The following is a 26,537-nucleotide window of genomic DNA, read 5'->3' on the forward strand; positions in this document are numbered from 1 at the left end:
CTATCCATTCTCTCGCCGATTAGACCAATTACTCGCTGAAAACCAACTCTCGGATAACATTGTCATATTTTCATATCCTGTTCATTGTTTACCCAAAACATCAACCCCATTTGCAAAACGTCAATGCGGTGCGCTTACATCAACCCTGTGGTATTCGATTAAAACGCCACAATAGCACATAGACGAACAAACCTCCTATATTTCTATCAATTAACCCCATTTAAGCTTTGCTTCGTATACAAGTAAAAAATCATTCATATTTATGAAAAACAACGATTTTACATTTAACAATTTTTTACACAGAATTTTCATAGACGTGAAAGTATAAGTTGCGAGAAAAAGTCACTACCGTTACTAATCGTGCAGTGATATGTTATGTAAATAGTGAATTAAGCTGCCGATAAATCGGTAGCCAGAGATCGATGTGATTGGTGCTAAAGAGTAGATCCTGGTATGCAAAATTTGCTCGTTGCACTTAGGTGGAAGCTGCGGCAGGGGCGTGGCTTGTCCTTCCGGTACCGGAAGTGCACGAACGAGATCGCATAAATCATCGCAACGAAGAAACGTCACGCCGGATTTGTCGACGATCGAGATATTGTCAATTTGCATCTCGCGTAAAGAAAGAATTAAAGTTTTTATCCGATCCCCGTCTAGTTGTATGTACCAAACTGTTGATTAAAATTTATCACGGAAACTAATTAGAAAAGTGGCACAAATTTCCGTTATTAAGGCGGGGAAAAACGCCGATACTTGGATAGAGTTTATTGGGAAAAGGTGGTGGAGTCAATTATGAGCTAAGCATGCAAGCTACGGGACTTTTAAGTAATGGCGTAGTTAAGTCAGCCATAAAGTAGACGAGCAAAGCGAAATAAGTGGAACGAGTCGGTCCTAAATCGGCCATGGCGACGCAAACGATAAACCAAAGAAAATATTTTTAAATTAATAATGCTTTTTGCATACAACGCAGAAATTTTTGAAGCGAAAAGGAAATTAACTGTAGAAAATACCGAGTGTTAGAATTTCACGTGTATTTCCAGAAATATTATTATGGAAAATTTAAAATAATAATACAAAATTTATACAAAGTGAAACTCACCAACTACTAAGATTCATTCTCTGTTATATTCTTATAGGAGTCATCGTTTAATAAGTTATATCTACTATAACTCGAGATTAAACAATGTATATATAATACATTATACCAAACTATATAAACATACACATATTTTATATATACACCAAGCATACACTATAGAAATTGATTAGATTTAATACAGTACCCTTAGAACTGATTAATACGAATGAGTGATGGTAATCAGCCATAAAGCAGACGAGCACGGTGCTTCACTCTTAAGTGGAGTGTGTCAACCATAAATCAGTCGCCTCAAGCTCGAGTGGTACAACTCAATTAAAAGTAGAGTATGTGCAAGATCCAACATTGCATTATTAATAAAGAAGCTAAACACCAGCGCTTTTTTGAACATTCGTGTATCGGCTCTGGACAAAATCGGTAGAGCGTAAATATTTCAATTATGCATCTCGGTTGTAACATAAGAGCTAGCTGGTTCACGGTTCTTCGAGCCTGCACAATCGAACGAGGATGATGAAAACTGAATAGTTTTTGGACGAATTTTGGCCTGAAACTACCAAATGCTACTTTGTCATGTTAATAATGGTCGTCTATCTGGTGCAGGTCGCTGAGTCGGCACTTTTATTGACTCGTACCACTGACAGGAAAAACTATTGTAAAAATGTGTATGTATGGCACACATAGGAGGGGGAGTACAAGTGTTATGCACTTTTTATCTTGACGAAAATAGCAGATCGACCGGCCAGCTGTTGGCTTTTCAGACCGGTAAATTCGATTATCGAATTTTCGCTCTAAAGTGGAACGTTCAACCACAAGTTACAGTCCTAATCGGTCAGTTACAATCTGGCAACGTGTTTTATTAACGAGAAACATAACTCTCTACTGATAATTCCTCTCTGCTCTCTATAGCAATACCATCAGAGATATTGGACGATCCTGCAGGATATCCAGATACATATTCAAGATGTCCAGGATGGTGAAACGTTCCAGGAGTAGCCACAATTGAACTTGGAGAGAAGTTGCTTGTATTTTAATTGTTCAGCCAACCAGGTGTGTGAAATTGGTCCGGCTGATGAATTCTGGCTTCCTGCACAACGATTGTTTCGATAAGAGAGTCCTCGATGCTGTGAGCACCACCGTCTCCTGAAGGATCAAAAGGTGCCTAAACTTGAATAGACTAAATCATAACATCAGGAACATTTATGGCCTGTAATAAAACTTACTTGTAATTTCCACCTCAATTTTATGTGAAATTGTCTGAACTCGTAAAACTCGAATTAACTTTTTTCCCCCAGAAAAGTCTAAGTTGTAACAAAATTTTCTGGTTGAAAGTTAATGTGGTGAAACAAGTAGAATTTAGTTTTTTGATGGGAGAGAAGAGAGGGGTATGTTGTGTATTTTAAAGTCGGGGTGTAAATAATGAGTCAGGATTCCTCGTCCACGTCAGAATTTATTGAATAATAATAAACAAAGTCAACTGATTGTGTGTTCCCTTGTGAACATCGAGATGCTTCGAAACGATATATCAATGGCCATAAAGTCTCTCGGCTTTTTCTTTATTTTTACCTTTTTTTTTTTAGTCGCGTCCCTGAGGCACCATCGGCCAAAAAATCCAACGTACGAAATGAATCACTGCCAAAAGTAACGGAAATATATTCGAAACCAAGTAGAACCAATCAGAAGATTTATTCGGTCACTGAACGTTTCAGTTACGTGCAGACCACCACTCAAAAATCGAAATTCGAAAGAGGAAAATTCCTGCTGCTGCTGGAAAACCAAAAAACCATAATATCAACCTTTGTTCATTGATTTTTCAGCAGAGTTGTCGAATCGTTACCACTCGTTGCTCGAGAATTGTCTTTAATAGCGATTTTTACTAATTTTAAGTAGCAAAGCTCAAGCATTTTCGCGACCAGGGAAATAAACGCGTTTTATTCGCATTAACGGGGCTTATTCGCGCAACTAACCGTGCGTGAACAAGAATTAGTCGGTAATAGACGTATATTTCAGTTAGTGGGACCATTAAAGCAGCATAAATGTGTGTTACGAGACGAAGGTTTCTCTTTTCACTGTCGATGCTCTTTAAAACGGTCCAGTTAGCATCGGAGACTATCGAGAGCGATCGAAAAAACTCGATTAAACTTCGCAGTTCTTTCAAGAAAAAACCTGCACCAAAGTGAGTGAATTTCGCCAAGAAAAAAATTGTTCCGAGAAAGAAAATTTTATTGACATGTGAACTATTTTTAAGTAGTACGAGTCAGCGCTCGAGTGTTATAACGGTCGATTCTTGATCCAACCAACCACCCTGTCTCTCTGCTGGGGTTTGGGGTTTAATGTAAATGTGCCTTAGGGCGAATTGGCACGGAGAATTATTATTCTACGAACGTCGGTGGCTTCCAGGGCTCTGACGCTCGTTTACTCTCTCCTCACCAAAAACACATCTAACAGCTAGTGACACCGTGAAGACTGCCTCCAGCGAGCTACGTTCTTGCCTCTCCACAAATTTACGAGCGCGAGAAATGAGAATTCAATTTTGTTTCTCCTTCGTTCCTCTTTTATTCCCCGCTGCTATCTTCCAATTTCCTTCAAATCTTTACTTTTTCTTTTTTCGCGCGACTGCTAATTGCATCCTTCCTCCCCTTCTTTAATTTTCCTACGTATATTCTTATCTCTCTCGCTCATTCATCGATTCCTAACCCGTTCCCCCGTCCCCAAAAATGCTGAATAAAAGACTAGTCGGCCTAAATTTCTGTTTACTCCACTAGCAAATGAAGTCCCATTGGCGTAGAATGGCAAACTTGGCTTTTTTTTCGATTCCCTATAGTCAGTCGTGATATCCGACATTGAGGGTAAGTAAACAATAGCGAGTAATAGGTGCGAGAGTGAAATTCAGGCTATTATCGGGTGGTAGCATGTGTATAGCATAAAGGCTGTGATCCTGATACGTGCAATTTACCACCTTCCGTTTATAGCCAGTGAAACGACATTCAGTTTTAACTCGCTTTTGCCCAAGGACACCTTAATTCTCGCTCGCTTCATCCAGGAGATTCTACGTGCCTACAATCGCGAGTTTCTATGTTTCATCGATTTTCCAAATAGAAAAGGGCAATGGGAACTTTATCACCACAGAAATAATCCTCGCTTTATAATTCAAGACCCTTGACGAACCTGCAATATTTCCATCGAGCTTTAGGGATTGATTCGAATATTTGATGATGCATTTTCTTAACCATCAGACACAGTACAGTATTCGAGGTACGATTTAAAAAAACATTGGTTATCCTAATCCATAATTTTCAATTGTACATCTCTCTCAGTACAATGTATAAATTTTTAAATCTTTTGATTTAACTTGTATACGCAGGATTATAATGAAAATGAAGGGATGAGTTGGAAATCCTTAATTAAACGAGTACCTGAGGTATCTTAAAAATATAACTAAACCAACCCCCAGATTACAAACTTGAAATTCTATATAAATATTCTAGATTACACAATCTAGTAGTATAGCCAAAAGGGTTAATTGTACTTGCAGTGTTTGAAAGTATTCAGCACAAATAGCAATTATGCTTATCGTAAGAAAAGAAAATAATGAGACAATATAATGAGAAAAGAAAGTATGGAATGATGTATAAACCAATTGGAAAAGAATAAAGTACTAAAATTGTAGTTAAAAGTGAGTTCTAAGGAAAAGTATATTTTGTAACGAGTGTGGAGAATTGGATTTCACGCACATGTAGTGATGTATAAGGTAAGAGTACCTTACGTTATATCACACGAGTGCAGATATTCTTCGTGCGAGTAACAAACGGTTCTTTTTGCGATAGTACGAGAAAAGTGGTTGTTTCCCCCGCACACAGTTTTTATTGCGGGAAATTACTCATTTGAGAACAATGCACTGAAATAAAACTGAAAATTATTTCAGGACAATGTACCGGAATATTTGCCGGAGTAAAAACAATGTGGGAAACAGGCAATTTTCGTAAACTATTGCAAAAAGATGTACCAGACGAATCGATCGAATCTATATTGATGGGATGCAAAGCTATCGTTGAATGGCGAGGAGAAGGAGCTAAAAAAAAGAGATAGAGAGGGGGAGTGGTTCGGTAAGAGTGAAAGAGAGAGAGAGAGAGAGAGAGAGAGAGCTATGCAGGTGGTAAGCAGAGATAAAAGCGGACAAGAGGCACGGTGCAATCCATTTATTGGATTAGTCAGCTCGGACCGTTGAAAACTTAGCTAACTCGGAGTCTACCGGGCCCCCGGACACTTTTGTTCATCCCGCGTACTCCGAGGAGCCATTGTTTAATTCATAAAACTCTCTCCTTCCGACCCTTTCCACCCACCATACTCCGTACCACCATCAACTCTTCTCTCCCCTTACGCAATCCTTACCAATGTCCACAGCATAAACTTCACACCGGAAGACCAACCTCGAAATAATTAGCAAAGCAGCTACTCGGAAATGAACTTTATTCATATTTACTGAGTCATTTCAAACCTCTTACCTGTAAACTAGTATTTTTCTCAATACTGCAGAGACTCGACAGCTTTTCGAAAGTTTAATAAAGTAAATATGAAGATTTATGCAAAATCAAAAAGTATACAGTGAATAAATGAATTACCACCATTATGCTTCATGAATTTTTCGCAAAATAAATGCGATATTTCGTGTTTAATATTCAAAAATTAGAAAGTATACTTGCCCCGAATGACGTAAAATAGTTTATTATAAACTATACGAATGTCAGTTGCAATATTAGGTACGAAACATTTTTCAGTTCCCAACGTCGCTGCTTTTTCCTCGTTTCGTCGAATTATTACCCCGCGTCTGACCCAATCGCTTATTCGTATCACTTAATTTAACGGAATGCTGCACTCTCACACAGGCCAGCACTTTTTTAAAGTCTGGAGGTGGGTGAAAGCTCCAACTCTGCCCGAATTACGTAGTTTTGTGAAAAGGTGTGAAAAACTAGCCAGCTTTCCACACCGCTTTGTTATCATCTCGTCGAAATATTGGCTCAAGTCTGACCCAATCGCTTATTCGTATCACTTAATTTAACGGAATGCTGCACTCTCACACAGGCCAGCACTTTTTTCAAGTCCAGAGGTAGGTGAAAGCTCTAACTCCACCGAATTACGTATTTCGTAAAAAGTTGAGAAAAATTAGCCAGCTTTCCACACCGCTTTATTATCATTCCGTCGAAATATTTGCCCATGCCTCATCAAATCGCTTATTCGTATCACTTATTTTAAAGGAATGCTACACCTTCACTCGAGCCAGGGCTTTTTTTAAAACTAGAGGTAAGAGAAAGCTCCAACTCCACCAAATTACAAAGCATTATAAATTTTACCGTGGGAAAAATAAACATTAGTAAAAAAATCTATATATAATGTTCTTTTCTATATACTAAATTCAACCGTTTGTCAAAGATTTTTCTAAAAAAAGAATTCAACTGCATCAAAGTAAGAACTGCTAAAAATTCGTTTGGCGTTCTAACAAAATAAGTACACGTTTTTCCTTTGTCGCGAGGCACTTTTTAAGTCCGGTTCGACCCTTATTCGTATCACTTAGTCAGCGTTTCTTATGGAACCGAAATAAAAAGATATCGAGGCTTCTCACCACGCTTTATTTCTGCTTCATTGAAATATTTATCGAGTCTGACCCTATCACTTACTCGTATCACTTAATTCGACCTAAAACTCGTCTCAACCTCAGTCTCGCGTTGCAAAAATAAGAAAACTCATTCGCGCAATCTCGAAACTGATGCAGAGACTCCTATTTTACGATATCAGTAAATTTACTGCTCAATCACGAGTTTAAATTATCGCGTGATTTTAATTAACGATTCGCCATCATTTATCGTTCGAGTTGCGATAAAATGCACGGTTCGAAGTGGATAGAAAATTAAAAAAGATTTCAGGGAGAGAAGCTGGTGGAAACGGGTCGACCAATCGAAAACATCCGCTTTCGAAACTAAAGCCACCTGTCACGGGTCCGCTTTATCCAGGAATAAAAAAACTGTTCAATATACAAAAGCCTGCAAGAACTGAAAATATTGGTTGAAACTCGCAAGGGATATTATTCTCACCACTCTCCTTTCTCGATTTTGTTATTTAAATTTTCCAAGCATTCATCGAAGCAAATAAATAAATTGAGTCATAAATAAACAATGATTTAGTGTTTCAGTGATATAAAGTTTATAAGAGCAGACATAGAAAATTAAATTTTCAGTCGGCTTTAAACGCTTCTTAATATTTTTTTAAAATTAAAATGTAAATATCTCGCTACAAAATTTAATTGTTTAATTTTTGAATTAGTAAAGAAAAGTGATCAAGATAAAGGGAGGGAGGGTGGAGGGGGGGGGTGAGAATTGGCACGAGTGGACGTTGATGAACCGATCGGGTAAAGCATCTGCAGGGCCAGGCAGATCCATCGATCACCCAAATGTGTTAAGTGTTGGCTGCACGCTCAACTATAAAATGTAATTGACTTTGGCAATCGATCGTGAAAACGCATTCCAGCTGGGGTAATTAGCGTAATGCAGCCTTTGCCATTTCGCAGAATCTGCGCAGGTATTCTCTATTGCACTCTCGAATGCGTAAAATAAGGCGATAATTATACACATGTTCCGAGACCGTTTTTGCTAATGCGTTACAGGTTGAAAAAGCAATCCTCGTTTAATAACTATATTTGGCATAAAAATAGTCACAGCTGGCATTTACTCAAACAGTTTTAATTGGAATAAAAATATACAATAATATTAAAAAGAGATTCCAACTCTTGGTTAAAGGAATTAAAAAATCAGGTGTCTCTGAAGAAAAGTATACTCTGTACCTCATTCACGTGTAACTTAACTTTTACTACTTAGTGTGCAAGACTCTGCAGAGTCTCCTGATTGAATTTGTTCCAGCTTTGGGAAACTGTTTATTGAAATTTCAATCTTAGATTCTTATGAAGAAAATTTGAAATTATTAACTACATTATCGTTACGGTTTGTAAAATATTTTTTACATACCGTTTAATATAGACAAAGGTGTCAAGAATGTCTCTAAAACGTTCCAACGCGTGTCAAATAGGTTCCGGAAACATTTCAATATAACGTTTCTGTCATTATTCGCATAAGGCACATTTTAAACTTATGGAAAAATATCATAAATAACGATTCGAGTTGTAATATAAATATAAAGATTGTTAGAAAAAACAAAAGTGTTTTTATATAATATTACAAAAGAAAATAAGAATTTAATTTTTAATATAACTATATAACGATATTTCAATACTTTGTTCACTAATTTATTTTGCATTTATTTATTTCCAACTTGACAGCAAACATTGCCTGATGTATGGGGATTGCCATCTCTATAGAAATAATTTTTGAGCTTAAATATTATTACGTGCGAAGATAGCAATGACAAATGAGTTGAACTTGTAATACGCTTTTAAAAGTAATACATTATGCATTGGTGATCCATAATTTTAGAACGATAATGACGAATGAGCCATTAGCAAGATGACATAATTCTCGACCGAAATCCAGGCTTCCGATTGGCTGGTTATTATAATGAGATCACGAAAGTTATCGTAAGTAGTCGAGATCAATCTAATACGATACAGTTGCAATGAACTAGTTCATCCGTAGTGGATTGGCCTTCTTTAGCATATTTTTATATCTGTCAGTTAGTTAAATTACGAGAAAGCTGACATAGATCCATTGCCTAAAAATAAGCTTCTGATCTGAATAAACACACACACACACATGATGAATTAATTTATTTGGATTTACTATTATTGTTTATAGTGAAAATAATTGCTTACCATCAGTTCCGATGGAAACGTATTGAAAAAGAAAATTAACCTCTATTGTAATTTTTCAATTATACAATGGTTACACCAAATAAAATCAATTTATTTCGCACAATAATTGGACAGGTAACAATTAATGCAAATTAAAATTAAAAAACACTTTCTTCCACTCTTTCTCTGACTAAAATGCCTGAAAAATATCTTCCTTTCATTTGGAAGGATGAAAAGTCGAGCAGTTGAGAGAACGAAGAAAAAATTAGACTCTTATTGAAAAATAGCAAGCTCCTCTATATTCAAATAATTATAATCCAGTAATTAGAAATATTCCGTGTTCATAAAGTTGCGAGGTTGTGTTACGAGGCAATTAATGATTTAATGAATGGCATGCGGATAAAGTAAATGGTGCCCCATTGCTGGGCATAAATTTATGAGTCAGTTTTATTGTTGGTTTGACAACGGTCGAAAATGGCGTGTATCACTGGAACGGAATATATACAGCATATTGGCTATAAATCGTGATAGTACACGCAGAAACGAATGGCCAAGTAGAAAAGCTTCATTAGTCGTTGTTCCCCTGATTAATCCAAGCTCCATTTCTCTTGGAACGAAGCTCCCCTCGAGCATAGTGCGTTTTATCTAACTTCATCTCGTTAATCGGACTTTTCCCTGCCCGACTGTTTTCTTTGCTCAGATTTCTGCACCAAGTCACTTAAAGCCAGACTTTCGTGAGTAATTTTCCAAGAATTTAAATTCCAATCCCTTGCCTCAAATCGTCTGGATACTTTCTCAAAATTCATTAAACTCCTTATAGGCTGTCCCGAGATTGATCTAAATTGGACAATTATCGTCATTCAACTTGTTTGGTAACCAAATCATTTTAGCTTCATCAATTTCTCCTTTTCGATTCAAATCACATGGTACAAGAATAAGCTGAACGACCAGTGACGTCATTTAGGGTTGCCACCTGTGCTATATAATAAAGTATTTTACATAATTTGGCAGTAGTATATACTTTATGCTTTTTCGAAATATCACTTTGACAGTTCACGATATTCAGGGGACATTTTCGATGTGTCCAGTGAACTTTTGCATGGATATTCTACGGATAATTGTGCCAGCACGTATAAAATTCATTATTTCTGTGTAAAGTAAATCTATAATGGATACTCCCTCTCTCTCTTAATTTACATTCACCATACGCAATACTTCTCGTTTCTCAGTAAATCTTCATAATCGCTTGATTTCATTTCCTATATTTAAAGAGTAGCATCCTTATCAAGCTCTTCTTCGGCCATCTCTATAACGATTTCGTTCAGCGTTTCGATCAATTTTCCAACCATTCGTACACTGTTGAAAAATTAATAATGTATACACGTATACAGTTTCTGCTTCCCTACTATCCTGCAGCAAAAATGCATCTCGCAAAATTGATTCGTGTCCATCTCAAAGAGAAGCAGGGACTGCACATGTATAGATGATTCAATGTCGAGCAGTGTACAGTCTTCGCGTCTTGGACTGCTCGATAGTTCACTCCTCGGTAACTTGGACACTCGCGAGAATATTTCCGTGCGATCACTCACCTTTGTGTGAAATTCATCCGTGTGTATTGAGAACGTATACTATAGTTTTTATTGGTGTGTGAGGCATGCCTGTGTCGAGGCAGAATACGTGAGTTTACGTTTGTGAAATCGTGCGAGCACACCGGCTCTATTCAAGCAAGCCGGTGCTCGTTCGTGTGTGTTCGTGCATGCTCGGCTTTTTGTTCGTGTCTAATCGCGCCATCTCTCACTGTATACATCTCCATTCCATCTTTGACTCGCAGAGTCCGGGAAATTCCAACAAAAAGCATATTGAACTTTATCAAAGTAAACTCTATATAGCTAACAGCCACATGAATAGCGATGAGTCTTAACAAATACACTTGACTAAAAGAAATCCATTATAGAAGGTATGATTTTCGAGAAAATTCAATTATTTATTTCGTTGGTACGATTGCAAGATAAGCAAAGGTCTAATGGTACTGGAATATTCTTTGGATGACACTTGTTTCTCTTTTGTCTTGAATATTCTCTTAGTGGAAATTTTTGCAACAACCAAACTACTCTGTTTAGCAAATTGAATTTTGAGGACTCCATCGTGAAGTGGTGCACGTGCCAGGACTTGAAAGTCTGTGAATTTTTCAGCCACGACTGGGTAATAGCTTTTGTGAAGGTTTTATGTCTAAGGAGCTTTATAAATTAATATATGAAAATGACGATACACGCTTTTGTAGTACAGCTCGTAATTCCCATTTTATTTAAAAATATATGCTACGTACGACGTGAAATTGGTCAACGAGTACACGAATCAATTTTCCGTATTACAATACTTTATTTTTTAACTCCTATTACTCTGTATCATCCCTCTTAATAGTTGTTTACTCTTATCATTGTAATACCCTCTCCTCTCTCCCCTTAACTTTGCTTCGCTAATTTTATAATCATGAACCCCTCCACACAGTTTTTATATTTTTCAGATCCCTTCCATTCTTAGAATGTTTCAAAAATTTTCGTTTATCCTACTTAAGCTTATTTGGTAAACAAATTTTTGCTGAAACAAACGAATCAAGCTTCATCAAGCATTAAACTTTTATTTTCATCCTCTATAATAGCCACAGATTAGCTTTGGAAACATCACCAATCTATTTAATGCTCTTAATAATGGTTCTTATGTTATTTAAACATACATGGTACTCGCTAAATATTCCCCTTTTATTTCCCCTTCCCTTAACTCTCAATTTATACCGATGCAACAGTTATAAATATTTCCCACCATAGACTCTTTCCACTGTAAAAGCTTATAAAAAACTCTCTTATCCTCTCCTGTCGCAGATTTGATCACCAAAATTTTCCCAAAACAAACGAGACAACGTTAATCCAACGTTAAACACGATTTTTATTCCTTCGAAGAATCACAGATTAATTTTACCACCATTACTCTTGCCCACGTTGATTCTAACCTCTGTTTACATCTATACATCCCTCTTCACTCGATGCTTATATCTTTGTTACCCAAACTGTGCAATTACAAATCCTTTCCATTTACCTTTTGTTTGCTCAATATGTTTATTTATTTTGATTTTAGCGTCACGGAGGGTCGACGAAACGCGTTAATTTTCATTGGATATTGAACGTGACCAATTAAAAGGTGGTTGCTGTCTGGAACAATGACCTTCAAAGGAGGAATGATGGAGAAGTGGGGTTAGGGAGAGAAGGGAGTGTATAGGAGGGGGAGGCTATCGTTTGTTATCGGTTCAATTGCAGCGTGACGCGATACGGTTGGATCTGCAGAGCCCGTTGGTACACACACACGTACGTATTATATATCGCACACAGCAGGACATACTCAAACAAAGAGAAAGAACGTACGGAAAGCCAATAGCGGAAACCTGCAAACGAACCGACGAGCGAACGATGTCCCTTTTGATTTCTAGTGACAAACGGAACCTCGCCCCCCGATCGTTCCGTCGTCCCATCCCCTCCACTTTTTTTTCTACCGCTTCGCTCAATGTCATCATCCGAGTCTCACTCAGCCAATTCCAAGAACAAGAAGAAAAGCCTTCCCAAAGCTATTAAACTACCAACGGGGAATTCTGCGAAAACCAAAGCCAGTTGAGCGACGCTTTTGTCAACGTTCCACTTAAGTGTGTTTGCTCGAAAGAAATCTTGGATCGAGTTTCGAATGTAATATACTGATATTAAAATTACTTTTTTTACTTGTTCATTTTTCTTCATTTGTTTTTTTTTTTTTTTTTTGGTGAACTGCAATTAATCTCGAGCATAGTGTAACGAACGTTTAGTGTAAAATGTGGATACTATTCACTCGGTGTAACAAAGAGAACTCAGGATGTATTTAAAGAATGATGATTAAACGTAAGACCTGGTCGTTTTTTATTCTCCCACGCACATGCAAGGTATTATTATTGAAATTTTGTTTTTTACCTCGAACGTCCATAATGTTTTTACAAAGATGAGTGAGTATTTCTTGAAAAAGCTTTTATGCAACTTCCTAAGTGCGATAACATTTGTTTTACAAGAGGAATGCACGTGTATTTAAAGTAAAGTAGCTGTGGGCACAGGTGGTTGGAAAATGATTTGCTCGGTTAAAGAGGTACTATTACTGCGAAAAGCTGGAGTTTTCAATATGAACGCGACGCGTGAAAAATAATAAAGCTCCCTTACGCATTGTGTCGTTGAGGAGAAGCTTCTCTGACACAGTTATATCCATTAAATTTAATATATTTTTTTAATCGTGTTTTTGTCTTTGTTTAAGTTACCAAAGTTGGTAAAAAAAGATTTTCTCGTGCCTCGTTTAGAGTTTGCATAATGCATTTTCAAGGTAAAGTCGTATATTTTGGTATGAAAAACCACAGGTGGTTTGAAAAGCAATCTTTCGCACTAAAATGTATAAGCATAAATAAATATGTGGTATTAATAAAATTGGCTATTTTGGGAATATTGAAAATTGCGCTTCAAATTTAACGCTCATATTGGCCGACACGTTAATTCGAAAACCCCGGCTGATCGCATAAACGTGTTTCTCCTTAAAGAGGCTGTATTACTCTGGGCCTAAAAAAATCGTTATTTGCGGTACTAGCGCCGCTGAAGACGACAAACAGCTTTGAATACATATATCCTGCAGTAATAAGATTTTTTTGCAATATTCACACAAATAAAGCTCATCAAAGCGTATAAAAACTATCATATTGCATCTTTCTCTCGTTCAACAAAAAAATATCTAAAATCACCGTGTGCTACGATACATTTTTCATAAAATCAATTATAAATAATTTAACTCATTGAAAATAAATAATCGGCTCGATAAAATAGTTATATATAAATATGAAACTCCTCCACATTAAAAAAAAAACGTCGGTTGAAAGATAAAATAAATAAATATGAGGTTGCAGATAAATGTAGCATAAGATAAATTAAAATAAAATATAAAAATTAGTAACCCTCTGGCTCGAGAGACGCAACAGTTGATCTCCGGATCTATATTCCAAAAGAATTAAATTTAAACTCACAAAATTCTCTTTTCACTCCTCCAAGTGCCTGCAGTGGCCACGAACCCAAATTGCAATGTTTATTAAAAAATTGTTAGAATGAACAATTCCATAAATTAAGCGACATTTTAAAATAAATAGATTAGGGGAAAGGGGAGGGAGAATTGTGCGAAAAGTGGAACGTAATTAGTGTACCTCGCAATTTTCGATGAGTAGATCGGAGTAACTTCCGGTTGGATCGGATCAGCGGATTTACCGGCTGGCATTTGCGAGAAAAATCGCGTCTTTCTTATCGCTCGATCGACTGGCCGAGACGAGAGCCGTCGCGCTACTGACCGAACCGAAGCGAAGTCTGAACACTCGGAACTGTTTCTCCTCTCTCCGTGCTTTTCCAGTGCCCACGCAGCATCCCCATTGCACGCCAGCCATCTACTCCCACCCCGATCACCTTTATAACCCCCCTCCCCCCTCCATCACCATGAGTCTTCTACCTCAGGCTTGTTCAGTGCTCGTAAGATTGTACAAGGCGCATCCTTAAATGTCAGTATTTTTCCTTTTTACCCTCCCCCTTCCCCTTTCCCCGTACCTGTATCCTTTGCCCACCCACCCACCCCCCCCCCCCCCCCATTCGCATTTAAATAACTAAACGCTTTCATATATCTGACCTATTTATTCCCCGAGTGCTTCTCTCTATTCTTATATAAGATTCCTCCGAGACTCGGTAGAATTAATTTATTTAAAAAAAGAGAGTGTCAAGAGATCCCTGCAGTTCTACCCAATTAAGATTTTTTCCTTTCTATTATTACTCGTCCTTGACTGTGTCGCGCGAGAAAAGTATTCTTGGACCAGAATAATGCGAGTAATGAAATTTCAGTAGTGATTCTTTAAATTCGGTAGACAGCTAATTATTGACCTTTACTACTTTGATTCTCCTAACTCATTTGCATGATCATCTCCTGATTCGATCGAATCGTTTCGTTTGGGGATAACTCGATTACGATTTCCTGGATTTTAGCAAGTACAATGGATTGCATCGAGGGAAACTGGCTGATCTTTCCTTGACCCTCACTACTTGATTTTCATTGGTAACGATTTTTTAAAGATCTCCCTGGTACATTTTCAATTGTGGTCCGATCGTTTCTTTCGCGAATAATTCGATTACAATTTTCTGGATTTCAGCAAGTAGAGTGAATTGATTCGGGGGAAACTGGCTGATCCTTTTCTTATCCTTACTACTTCGATTCTCATAATAATCACTTTTTTATAACATTTGCACGATACTTTGTTCACACTTTCTGATCGTTTCCTTTATGAATGATTCGACCAGGATTTACCAGATTTCAGCAAGTAGAATCAATTGATTTCTGGGGAAACCGGCGGGTCCCTTTGTGACCATTACTACTTGGCGACGAGCATTTAACGAGCTATACTCTGCCGAACACCAAAATTACACTCGCGCAAAGCCGACTCAAGTTTGACCAACTTGCTACTAAACTCTCATTTTACTTAATCACTATTTCTCAGCTTTTAAACAGCTTCCCTAATTATCCCTTCCTTTCTAATTTCATCCCATACTTTTAAAGCTCATCTTTTATTCCATATTTAAAAGCACTGGGTTATTTTCAGACTTTTAGCTCGTCTTGCAGTTCAAAATCAAATGTGATTGCGTTAGGATTTTCAAATGGATGTTTCAAGAAAATTAATAAGAAGGTTCCAGAAGAAATTTAGAATTCTTAGGAGGGTATATATAGCTTGGGAGATTTTGGTAATGCATTATTCTTCAGTGCAATCAAGTCGAAAAATGTACGTCCAAAAGTCCAGAGAATTGTTACGTCACGTTCCAGCAAAGTTAATTCCGCCTACGATCGATAACAGGCTAAGAATGCCGGAAAATTAACTACGTCAAGTTTTTCGGGCAAAAACTTTTCGTACTACGAGGGGATGACATTGTTTCCCCTTCCCGCAAGATTCCAACTTTTCCCATCCCTTTTACTTCAGGCAGAATTCTGTTCTTCCTCTTTATACTTTTATTGAAAATTTTGTACCTCACAACAGCCTTCATCAACCTTCTCACAACATTTTCTTCTAATTAAAAACCTAAACTGAATGTTAATTATACCCTTTATACTTCCTCTCTTCTCTTTGTATGAAAAAATTAATTATTTGGTCCGAGTCTTAAAAACTCCAAGACCAAAAAATTGTTAATTATTATGAGATAGATTACTGAATTGTTAAAATAATTTTTTCATTTCAACAAGTAAGATATTTTATCTAATAACCATAAATTTATTTTTAACAGTTTTATACACAGAAATACACGCATAACATGTATACAATTTGCTCATATAAGCATTTTAAAGTATTTTAGAAGAAAGCTTTGGTCTCTTGCCAAATTAATTAATAAATTAATTAGGCCATTATTTGCGGATGTGGTTTTCCCCTAGTGTACAATATACTTTCTGCCCTAATTATACAATGGATATCTTCACAGATTTTTTACTTTCAGTTATTATATATTTATGTATCAGCACCAATCTCTTGTTAAGATGTTTATATTTCGCATACGCCAAGAATATTCAAATTTTCTATACAATTCTCATTTATTACAATCAAATAAATACAGCAAGGGATGGAAACTTTTTTAGAAGGCCGAAAAATACTACAATCGTAACATTTTTTAAAAGAACTAATCGAAGCTCGTGTATTGATGAATAACTTAGATACGTGTCATTTACATATTTAATTGTATATTTTTTACAAAAAACCAATAAACATAAGTTGTTTATTACTTGAAAATTTACTTTTTATGTAATTTTATAAAAACAAGAATTGTATACAATTAAATTCCACAAACTCACACTATCACTGTATAACAAAAACGTGTTCTGATGTATTCTACATCTCATAGCTTTGATGAACCTTACGCGAGAAATTCTTATTGTTAAAAAGTCATTTTTTTAAGTAGACGGAAATATATTGGAAAATATAATTTTACTGTTGTTATTTATACAAGATCAAATTGTATTCACAAAAAATCGAATTGAAAAGTGCAAATGAATTTTTTTCTGAAGTTTTAAAAAAAATCTGGAATGTGGCATATCCTACAATGGAGCTTTACAATTAATATAAAATAACATGCATATCTAAACTGTTCATAAACAAAGTTTCACAACAGCTTTTAAAAAAAATTAAAAATTTTTACTATTGCTTTTAACTTTTTAAATTGGTTCCCCTTAATATTAGTCTAATAACTAAATTTGCCCAAGTTGTTTTCTATGTAAAAGTGATATAAAAAAAATGTTAATAATAAATAGAAACTATCATTTGTGGTATAAGACAAATAGCCCTACAGAAACATTAAAAATCTTTAAGAGACTTTAACATTGATGGCTTCATCACAGATAGTATCAGGTTTGTTATTTCTTTATTCGTTTTTTTTTTATTGATTTCTTTTAAAAACTTTCTGGACGCTTTTTTTATTTGGAAGAAGTTAATAAGCATGTATGCTGTAATACTTATCGCAAATATTGCGTACCATCACTTGATCCTAATATGACTAGAACACTAAAAATATTTTTTAATTTAAAATAAGACTAATATCCTATAATTTATATACACAATAATATGAGCGATCTTTTACAAATTATTTCTATTTGAATATTTATATTATTTTAAAAATGTATATATATATATATATACATATATAGAATGTAGCTATTTTAAAAAATGGTTTTTTAAAATATACAACACAGTTCTTAATTTTTTATATTTCTTCACCTAAAAGACAAATCGGTTTTACGTGAAAAAATATTGATGGCTGCACGTAAAATAAATCTTTATTTTAATCTTCAAATTAAGAACTGTGGTAGATACGACTTATTCTTGTATAAAACTCTGTGGGGTACTCTGGTATGGAAATGACGGAGAGATTAAATTGTACAATTTTCTGTGCTGCCTTCAAGTATGAAATACTTTCTAACAAATACTATTCTATACTTTGCCCTTATGCCCATATAAGAATGCTTCTTATATTAAATAATGCGCAAAATTCGCGCTATTTTAGGTCCAAACACAGATATGTTATGTTGCAATAAACAATGAAAGTATTTTTATAAAATTATGAAAATAAAATCGAAGTTTAAAAAGATTGATACATTTTTTAACCAATTAAATTATCTTTTATAATTTACGGTAATTGTTAATCATGCTGAATTCTGCATTCTAATTTGTATATACTATTAGCCTCTACCTTCTCCAAAATATGAATAACAATACTAAAACATTTCTATAAGATGAACATATACACATTGCATTCGTATTTTGCTGATATTAAACTATAAGCATAGAAGTTTCTTTCATATTTTCTATTCCCCTTCCCCTTATTTAAGGTAATGATGGTTACTTTCACTGGCGACAGTTACTCATCAAACTCGTACATTTGTTCAGATTTCCAGTTAAGATTTTGAAGACATCTTAAACGTAAAATTCATATATGATAAAACTATTGAAGACAATACAAATAAAAAAAAATAGAATATTTACTTTTTTGCCGTTTCCATAAATCCTTTAGGACCACAGGTAAACACGCAACCATCCGAAGTACTTGTTCCAATCAGATCCTTCAGCAAATCATCGGAAATCTTTCCTGTCTTGCCAGTCCAACTTTCCAGTGGCTGAGACAGAATGTGTGTAACTTTTAATCTACAATATTTAAATGTTAATAACAAAAACCATTATTCTTAAAAATATCAATAAACCAATAGCTTACTTATTCTCAGTGGCAATTTTATCTAATTCCTTAGAGTAGAATATGTTATCTTGATCTTTATTGAAATTGACGAGATTTATCGTTTTTCTGAAAATAAAATGCAGATTTAGGAAAATATTCGAATAAGTAATATTCTGTTGATAGCAGTCAGAGTACTTACATGTTAAATTTGGCTAAAGCTCGTTGGATAATTGCTAGAAACGCAGTTAAACCTGTGCCTGCTGCTAGCAGATGAATAACGGTATAACGATCAAAGGATTCCACAACAAAGGCACCTAATGCATTACTCAATGTGACTGTTTGACCTGGTTGTAGTGCAGTTATGGACGGACTAAGGGCACCATCTGGATATTTTTTGATCATCAAACAAATGCAATCATCAGCATAATTAGGGACCATATCTTCAGGGTGAAGGCACGGTGGGACAGGTGTGTACGACCTCGAAACTTCCATTCCTGCAATGATATTTTAGATATGTAATTAAGTACAAAAATAGAACTGTAATAAATTTTGCTTTTATATCATTAATCAATATACCCATCACATTCATTTTTGCTTCTAGGTGTCTACCAGCAGGAATAATTCCCAAGAAACCTTGTGACCGCAGGACCAGAAAATTGACTAATTTACAAAGATTTAAATTCGTTACTACTTCGTATTCCCTGTACGTTCTACTTTCTGTACTTGATTCTTTGGACAAGGTATGACTTCCATGACACTTCCAAAGATTTTTTTCTTTCTTTGAAAAGGTAAACTCCACCTAGTAACAAATAGATTTGCAAAAATAATGTAAATATTCAGGATATTCAATCAGTAATAATTCAAAACAAGTGCTTTTCTCTTCCTTATATTATAACAACTTACCTCCATTGTAGTGAAATCCCTTTTCAATGTTGGAGGCCACTCAACATCAGCTGCCAGTTCCAAGTCATAAGAAATGATGTCCTTATCAATTGTCAGCTTAAAATTTAATTTCGAGTCGTTTATCCTGATTAAATCGTAGATTACACCAGTGTAACCATTAATGTTTTGGAAAAATATCGTCAAAGAGTTGGTGGTTTGGCGCCAATTCAAACTCACGTTTGGCAAACTATCAGTTTTATTCTCCTGATCATTTTGCTCTGAAAGATAAACATTTTTATTGTTACAGGCTTAAGGTAAGTAATAGCAGTTTGGTTATAAGAAATGGCACAAACTTGTACAACTCGAGATAAGACCCAGGGTGCTTGGTGAACAACTGTTGGCAGTTGCAGTCTCTTTTCCCACAGAGGAAGATGATGAGGAAATGGAAGAGGTACGATTCAATCTTCCCACAACACATTTCTGTAAAATGCTCTGGTAATTCACCCATGCATGGACCTAAAATAAACCACCAATAGCATATCACTATAGTAGCATTCTCTACATCAGTAATCAGTTAAATCTGTTTGGTGAAATCACTAATAAAGTTAAAAATATTCAAATAACTATTACTCAAACATATATACAAATAGAGAGCAACTATATAATGACTATTTACATGATACAAGTATAAAAGTAGAGTAATAATAGTGGTAACTATAATATTACAAATCAGGTATGACTGAGATTTGATGGAATTATGCAATTAAATAATTTATCAAACAAAAATAATTAGAATCTTACATTTTCAAATAATTTTGTAGCATCTTTGCCAACTCCTTTCATCAATTCATCCACCCCTCCTGGGTGGAAATCCATATAACGTGTTACATTAAAAACTATTCCTGCAAACAAATTTTATTTATCAAATTTAAAAAATAAATCAATAAAAGTGAAAGAAGAGTTTGCATTGACATTTGATGAATACCTCTGATAGCTATCCAAGCATCAGTTCTCTTGTTATGTTCAGCCAGTTCAGTCATAGAGACAATACGTGGTACACCACCAACACCTGTTAGATCCACTCCAGAATTTCCCAATCTAATCCAATCCATGAGACTGTGACCAGGTGCTAGGGCAGTTTTATTTCTTGGATTGCCTGTAATGATAACTTTATTAAATTAACAACCAATAATTTCGATGTCAAGGTATTTTCTCCTACTTTTCATCCTGTTATTCCCATACTCCTTTAATTCAGCTGCTTAGTTCAACTTTTGCCTACCCAGACAATCTTTATGAAACATCACCCTTATGATATCTCAGATTTCTTACAAAATTTAATTAATATTTCTAGTAATATCTGAATTCCTCTAGCAATCCTTTTAACACTATTTTACTTTTCATTCATTATTGTCCATTTTTATACTCTGATTATTTATACATTAAAAAGGTACTCTTATCTAGTAATTTTAATCTCATTTATTTATTAATTATAGTTATTAACAAAAATGATTAATTGGTCAATTAGTCTGTGATATGATTTAAATATTTTACTAGAATGGAAAAGTATTGTTGAACTATTAGCTTTTTAATTTTCTATTATACTTTTGACCAGCCACTGTTTTATAGACTCTTCTTCCTATTTTTAATTTGTTCATGGGAGCAAGGAAAGTTTACATAAAAAAATAACATAGACCCTTGGCTAGTGATATTAAAGGCCTTCAGGATACTATCCTAACAAGGTTGTATAAAAGTTTACCTTTGATTATAAAACTTTTATGCAGCCTGTATATTTGTTAGAAACCTTTAGATTTAAGAATGCTAAAAGTATACGCTAAATTTCTAAAAAATTCTAACAAAAGTCCTAAAATTTTTCATTATTTATCGAAAATATAGAAAAATGCACAACAAATAATAACAAAATTGCTATTTCCATTTCTGATTATAAAAGTTTGATTTAGTCCTTTTTCAAAAAAGTTATTCATATTTATTCCAGGATACTAAAACCATACGCCAAGTTTATAATGCGATCACAAAAACTCAATTTAAAAAAGAAAACTAATTGTGAATAATTTTTAGCTCTCAAGCACTTCGTTTTAGTCGTGCATTAAACTACAGATTGTTTCAAAAAGAAGTATTCAAAATGAACAAAAGTTTAAATGTTTTCCATGTAGAAAGCTTAGTAATTGAGGAGCAACGAGATGGATTGTCCAAGTTTAATAGTTACGGACTCTCAAGGACAATGAGTAATTTAGTGATTAATTGATGAATGACTGTAATTACAAACCGTCGTGGATTTGCAAGCCGAGACTTTGCGGAGAACCATCGCCGTCCATGGCGGAGACCAATGAGGCACCGCAGCAACGCGGCATTTTCTCATTCGATCAGAAATCTCTTCCAGTTAGATCCTAAATCACTAGATCGCTCCACCATAGAGTCCATACCGTAAACTTCCCGAGCTGAGCAAAACTTCCATCGCAGGTCAGCTTATAATAGCTTTATAGGTATAACTGATTTGTGAAAACCTAACTCATTCGTAAAACAAATTCACTCTGAGAACCGTTAAAAAATTCTGAGTAATAGAAAACAACTCGTTTATTTATTCCACTGCTCGAATTTCTTTCTTTCCATTTTTATAATAGTGAAAGCAAAAAATGCAATGGTTTTCTATCGAATCAACAAAAATTCTATTCAACGATTTGAACGCATTTCCATTTCATTGTGAGTTTACGATAAAAACCTGACGATAAAATCGTGTGTACTTTAGTCTCGAGTTCAGAAACACTGCTCGATCCAGTCCTATACTCTCTGTAAAATGAATAAGAAAATATTTTTATGAATATTTTTCAAGCTGATTCTTCGGAATGAAAAAAGCGATTGGATTTATTCGTCGTAATTCGCATAAAACGGTGGAAGCGGGCGATTTGTATTTACAGAAGAATTTTTTTTTCTTTTTTACGATGTTTTTATCAGGTTTTCCAGGTCAATAGATTCTCCGACCTTCGTATAGCAACGGCTGTGATGGAAAAATTGCCTGGAGTTGGGAGCTTTTTCGCTATGTGGCTTGTGACCCACTTGGAACTTATTTCCCATCCTCCTCGACTTGTCCTTGCCCATTCAAAACTAGTGACACAAAATATCTTGGTTGATAGCCCGACCAGCCACCACTGCAATTGACTTTAAGCACCGTTTTTCTCGTCCAATTAACGCACCAACACCAATCAAATCGCTCACCATTCCCTTTTCTCCAACCATGACCAATCCATCAAAATAAAAATAGCAAATACACGACGGAAGCTTGAAAAGAATCAAGAGAAACTGCAAGAATATGATCCTACAAGCTGATAAACCCCACTTTTATATAATACTACACAACTAACGATAAAAAAACTTATCGGTATAACATTTCAAAACAGAACGCAGAGAATCATGAGAAGTATATACAGAACTCGATATTGTGTAAATAATACTAAGAAATTCTCGAGCGCAGCCCACGTGATTCCGAGAAAATTTCAATAGAGGAATGCAGAGAAGACAAACAAAAAGTTAACTCGAACAAAACGTGTAAACGACGCGGCTAGAGTGAGAGATCCCACAACAAAAACACTGTACTTCTCGGTTATCATTGCTCGAGGTTTTCAATAGGACGAAAAACGTTAAATATACGAGCAGAAATACTGTGTGTTTTGCTTTCTTGCTTCAGTTTGCTTCTCCGACTCGCTGAAACCACCAGAAAGTTGAGCAATTAAATTTGTAAGGAAGAATAATATGTGATTGAAATTCAAATGGTGTGGTTTGAATGAAAATAAGAGATATAAAATTAAAGAGGATCAACAGGTCGCTTAAGATTAATTTATAGGCAGGAATAAAACTTAGGATTCAGACTGCGGACGGTCGAGTGTGCGAGTAGGACCACTAAAAAATAATAATTCAACGTGAATACAACAGAGAGGATTTGGAGAGGAATATCTTGAAGCAAATTAGCCAACGTGTTGTATCAAAATGGTTGTTCGTCCCATCGCTTATATCTCGACTGGGAAATGGTGATTGTTTGGACTAGATTGAATTAACGACGAGGAATGTGATGGTTAAGCGTGGAAGAGCTCGGGTTTATCGATCATCGACAAGGCATCGACTGGCGTTTAATGGGAATTTCTGCAGGTGCAATATTCAGAGGGGTGTCGTGACAAAGATTTCGAGAGAGGGACAGGATTGAACTCTCTGGTCGAACGCGTAACGCACGATGGACTCTACGATGCAAATGAAGGAGAGAATTCGCGCGCACGATGAACTTGTCGACACGGATTGCTGGATACTGCGCTGAAACACGCGGCCCCTTTAACCCTGAGAGAGAGAGAGGACAGCTTTTAGATCAATATAGTGCGCTTGCCCCATCTGTTTCCTTCCTCTTCCTCTCTCTCTAACTCTATATCTGTCTCTCTTCCACTGTCTTTGTTTAGCTTTCACCTTCCCCCTCTCTGTATCACTCGCTATTTTTCTCTTTCCAAAACACTAAATTCCTCCAGTCTATTTGTTTTGATTTCTCTTATATCCTTTCTTAATCTTTATCCACCCCACATCTCCTTTTCTCACCCTCTAAAATCCTCCATCCCTCATCCTGACCCATCCTAAAGAAACAATTCAGCCTCCTAATATAGGGACCCTTAGACCTCACTTTATTCAGAAGAACACCTTGCTTAAATTAGAATATCTCTCTAGTTGAAGTAGTTGTGTAATTACTTTATCATTTTACATTATTTTTTATGGTGTAGGTGTGTAAGTCTTGTATAGTGTCATAACAATGGAGGTGTGGAATTGTAAAATTTGCTATTTCAGTTTTTATACTGATTTAATGTAGAAAGTAAACAAAGTACTGTGTGTGTGTGGGTTAATTATATTAAGTAAACAAATATGAAAATGTTTAAAATTTTTCGAGTTGTTTACCATAATCTCGGAGCTGATAGTGAAGTTTTATTAAAATGTTATTTTTTATCATGTGATAAATTTTCTGAAATTTTATTTTAAAGTAATTTTTCTGAAAGTAACAAGTCTCGCAAATGGACGCTTAATTTGTAAAAAATTTTCTGAAATGACTGCATATAATACTTATAGCCCGTATGTGGAGCAATTTAACAATTCATCTCGCTCCTCCATTAGTAATCAGGCGGAAGAGCTGAATGAAAGAAGCTCGTCAATTATTAACAATTAGAGTTGTCTTGTTTTATTAAACTAGCTGAACTCGTTTTAAAGGCAATACTTTCTGTGCACTAAATGAGTTTTATTCTCATCCAATGTCTTTTCACTGTAAGCCAATAAATTAGTGCCAGTGATTGGCATACAAGAAATTCGTTTTATTTCTTCTTTCACTTCTTTTGAATTACTGGCTAACATAAAAATGCTACTCAGCTGTTGCAATAACTTTTGATTTCTTATCTTATACACATACCAATTACACAGATAAATTCCTTCTGCTATATATTATGTTTACTTTATTTGAAAGTAGATATTTATTTAATTAAAAGACTTAAAAAATTATTGTCTCTGACTCCAATTCCAATTGTGCTATGAGCTCTGATAACAAAATTGTAACTTTGACGATAGGGATCAGTCTAGAATAGCTCAATTACCTGTAGCAGAGCCGGAAGAAGTTGTACCACCAGGAATCGGTGCATTTGCAGTTTGCTTCACCCTTAAAACTCCGCTCGGTAACAAAATTGTGTTTTTGGCTAAGAGACCAGTCGGGGAAGCACTTTTCACTTCAACATTTTTCATTTTTTCACCCAAATCCATCGTGCTTCTCCTTGACGAAGCCTCCTCCTTGGATTCGTTTTTCCTCATTTTCCAATTCTCAGCTTTTCCAACTATGCACTATTTGAAATTTGGCGCCAGTTTTAATTTTACCGCACGAGGCCAGCACTTTCTCCGAGAGAGCATCAGCTTATCACTCGAGTTGGATTGTAAAACGCCACCTGTTAAAAATTATATTCAATTAGGGCAAAATGTAAATAAACTCGATAATGAAGGTAACAAACACGTAGGATAAACACAAAACTTAACTAATTCATTACTGTGCTCTATATCCTCGTTTTTGAGGTTAATTTCTGCTCTCCATGCATATTTCCATACAGCAACGACATACTGTGACAATAATATTTCCCTCGATGTACAAATTAATGACAGAGTATCATAATTTATATTAACATAATAGTTAACGTTAAATTCCTCAAGTATTTTTTTATTCAACTTGGAAAATTGAGATTTGTGATGGAAACGTGATTCCACTATGATCGAATCATATTTTCTTGATTGAATCTCAATAGAAACTTTTTTAATTTCATCTGACGTAAGTTTTAGAAAGCGAATTGTAAGGAAATGATGGAAATTAAACGTTTAATACTTTCTCTCGGTGAATTTGTATCTATCGTGGCACAGTGGTTGAAACTAACCTCAAAAACGTGTGTACCTTCGTTTTCAATAGTTTTATCAAGCTATCATTTTTCATGAATCATCATTATCAATTATATACGTATAAAGAAGATTATTTCATTACTATATGGAATTTTCTTTTGCTTTACAAAAATGGTATTTCAAACTAACCTCAAAAGCGTGGGTGAGCAAAGTGTTTTGCATTCCGTCGGTACTTATTATGCCGTGGATAGAATTTTCATATCATTCGCGCATGCCTTAACGATAAAATTGCGATGAAAATTAAGTCTTTGTCAAGTTATCAAATGAAGACTACGTAACCGACACCACTGACGTTCACTCGATCTCTCGGTCTAGGTTCCAGTCTACTCCATTTGAGAATTCAATACCTTGTCCGCACATAAAGTTCAGTTGTCCGGAAGAATTTTAAAATTTATGATGAATAAGAAGAAATTTCTTACCAAATTTACACACTCAATTAAAAAATTAACTAAATAAACTGGATGAGAGGTTAATTTGTTCCATTTTAAAAACCAAGTATAGTCAAGAATAAGGATAAAATTAT

At 35.2% G+C, this 26,537-nt stretch overlaps 2 protein-coding genes across 13 annotated transcripts in view; both read right to left on the reverse strand.

Annotated features, from left to right (window-relative positions):
* Nucleotides 1-14,265, reverse strand: part of LOC136782299 (monocarboxylate transporter 4-like) — a 58,889-nt gene extending 44,624 nt beyond the window's left edge. Inside the window, exon 1 of the mRNA XM_066741635.1 lies at nt 14,134-14,265. The gene's annotated coding sequence lies outside the window, so the exon portion shown is untranslated. The remainder of the gene's footprint in view (nt 1-14,133) is intronic.
* A 1,951-nt stretch (nt 14,266-16,216) lies between these two features.
* LOC136781997 (cytochrome b5 reductase 4) lies at nt 16,217-26,353 on the reverse strand. Of its 12 annotated transcripts, XM_066741084.1 has the most exons (12): nt 23,789-24,859; nt 22,309-22,354; nt 21,834-22,098; nt 20,535-20,705; nt 20,351-20,451; nt 19,903-20,065; nt 19,571-19,827; nt 19,244-19,466; nt 18,867-19,161; nt 18,707-18,793; nt 18,481-18,639; nt 16,217-18,410 (listed from the first exon to the last, which is right to left on the reverse strand). In XM_066741084.1, the coding sequence occupies exons 3-12, from the start codon at nt 21,916-21,918 to the stop codon at nt 18,356-18,358; spliced, it is 1,596 nt and encodes a 531-aa protein (XP_066597181.1). In that variant the 5' UTR covers nt 21,919-22,098; nt 22,309-22,354; nt 23,789-24,859; the 3' UTR covers nt 16,217-18,355. The 12 variants fall into 12 exon arrangements, with proteins under 12 accessions (XP_066597181.1, XP_066597169.1, XP_066597180.1 ...); XM_066741072.1 differs by lacking the exons at nt 21,834-22,098; nt 22,309-22,354; nt 23,789-24,859 and adding exons at nt 25,174-25,515; nt 26,144-26,353; XM_066741083.1 differs by having other exon boundaries at nt 21,834-22,669.
* Between the last annotated feature and the right edge of the window lie 184 nt (nt 26,354-26,537).

This window comes from Prorops nasuta, unplaced genomic scaffold, assembly GCF_024137725.1.
Source record: "Prorops nasuta isolate Cenicafe-Biocafe unplaced genomic scaffold, Cenicafe_Pnas_1.2 PNAS00025, whole genome shotgun sequence".
NCBI lineage: Eukaryota > Metazoa > Arthropoda > Insecta > Hymenoptera > Bethylidae > Prorops > Prorops nasuta.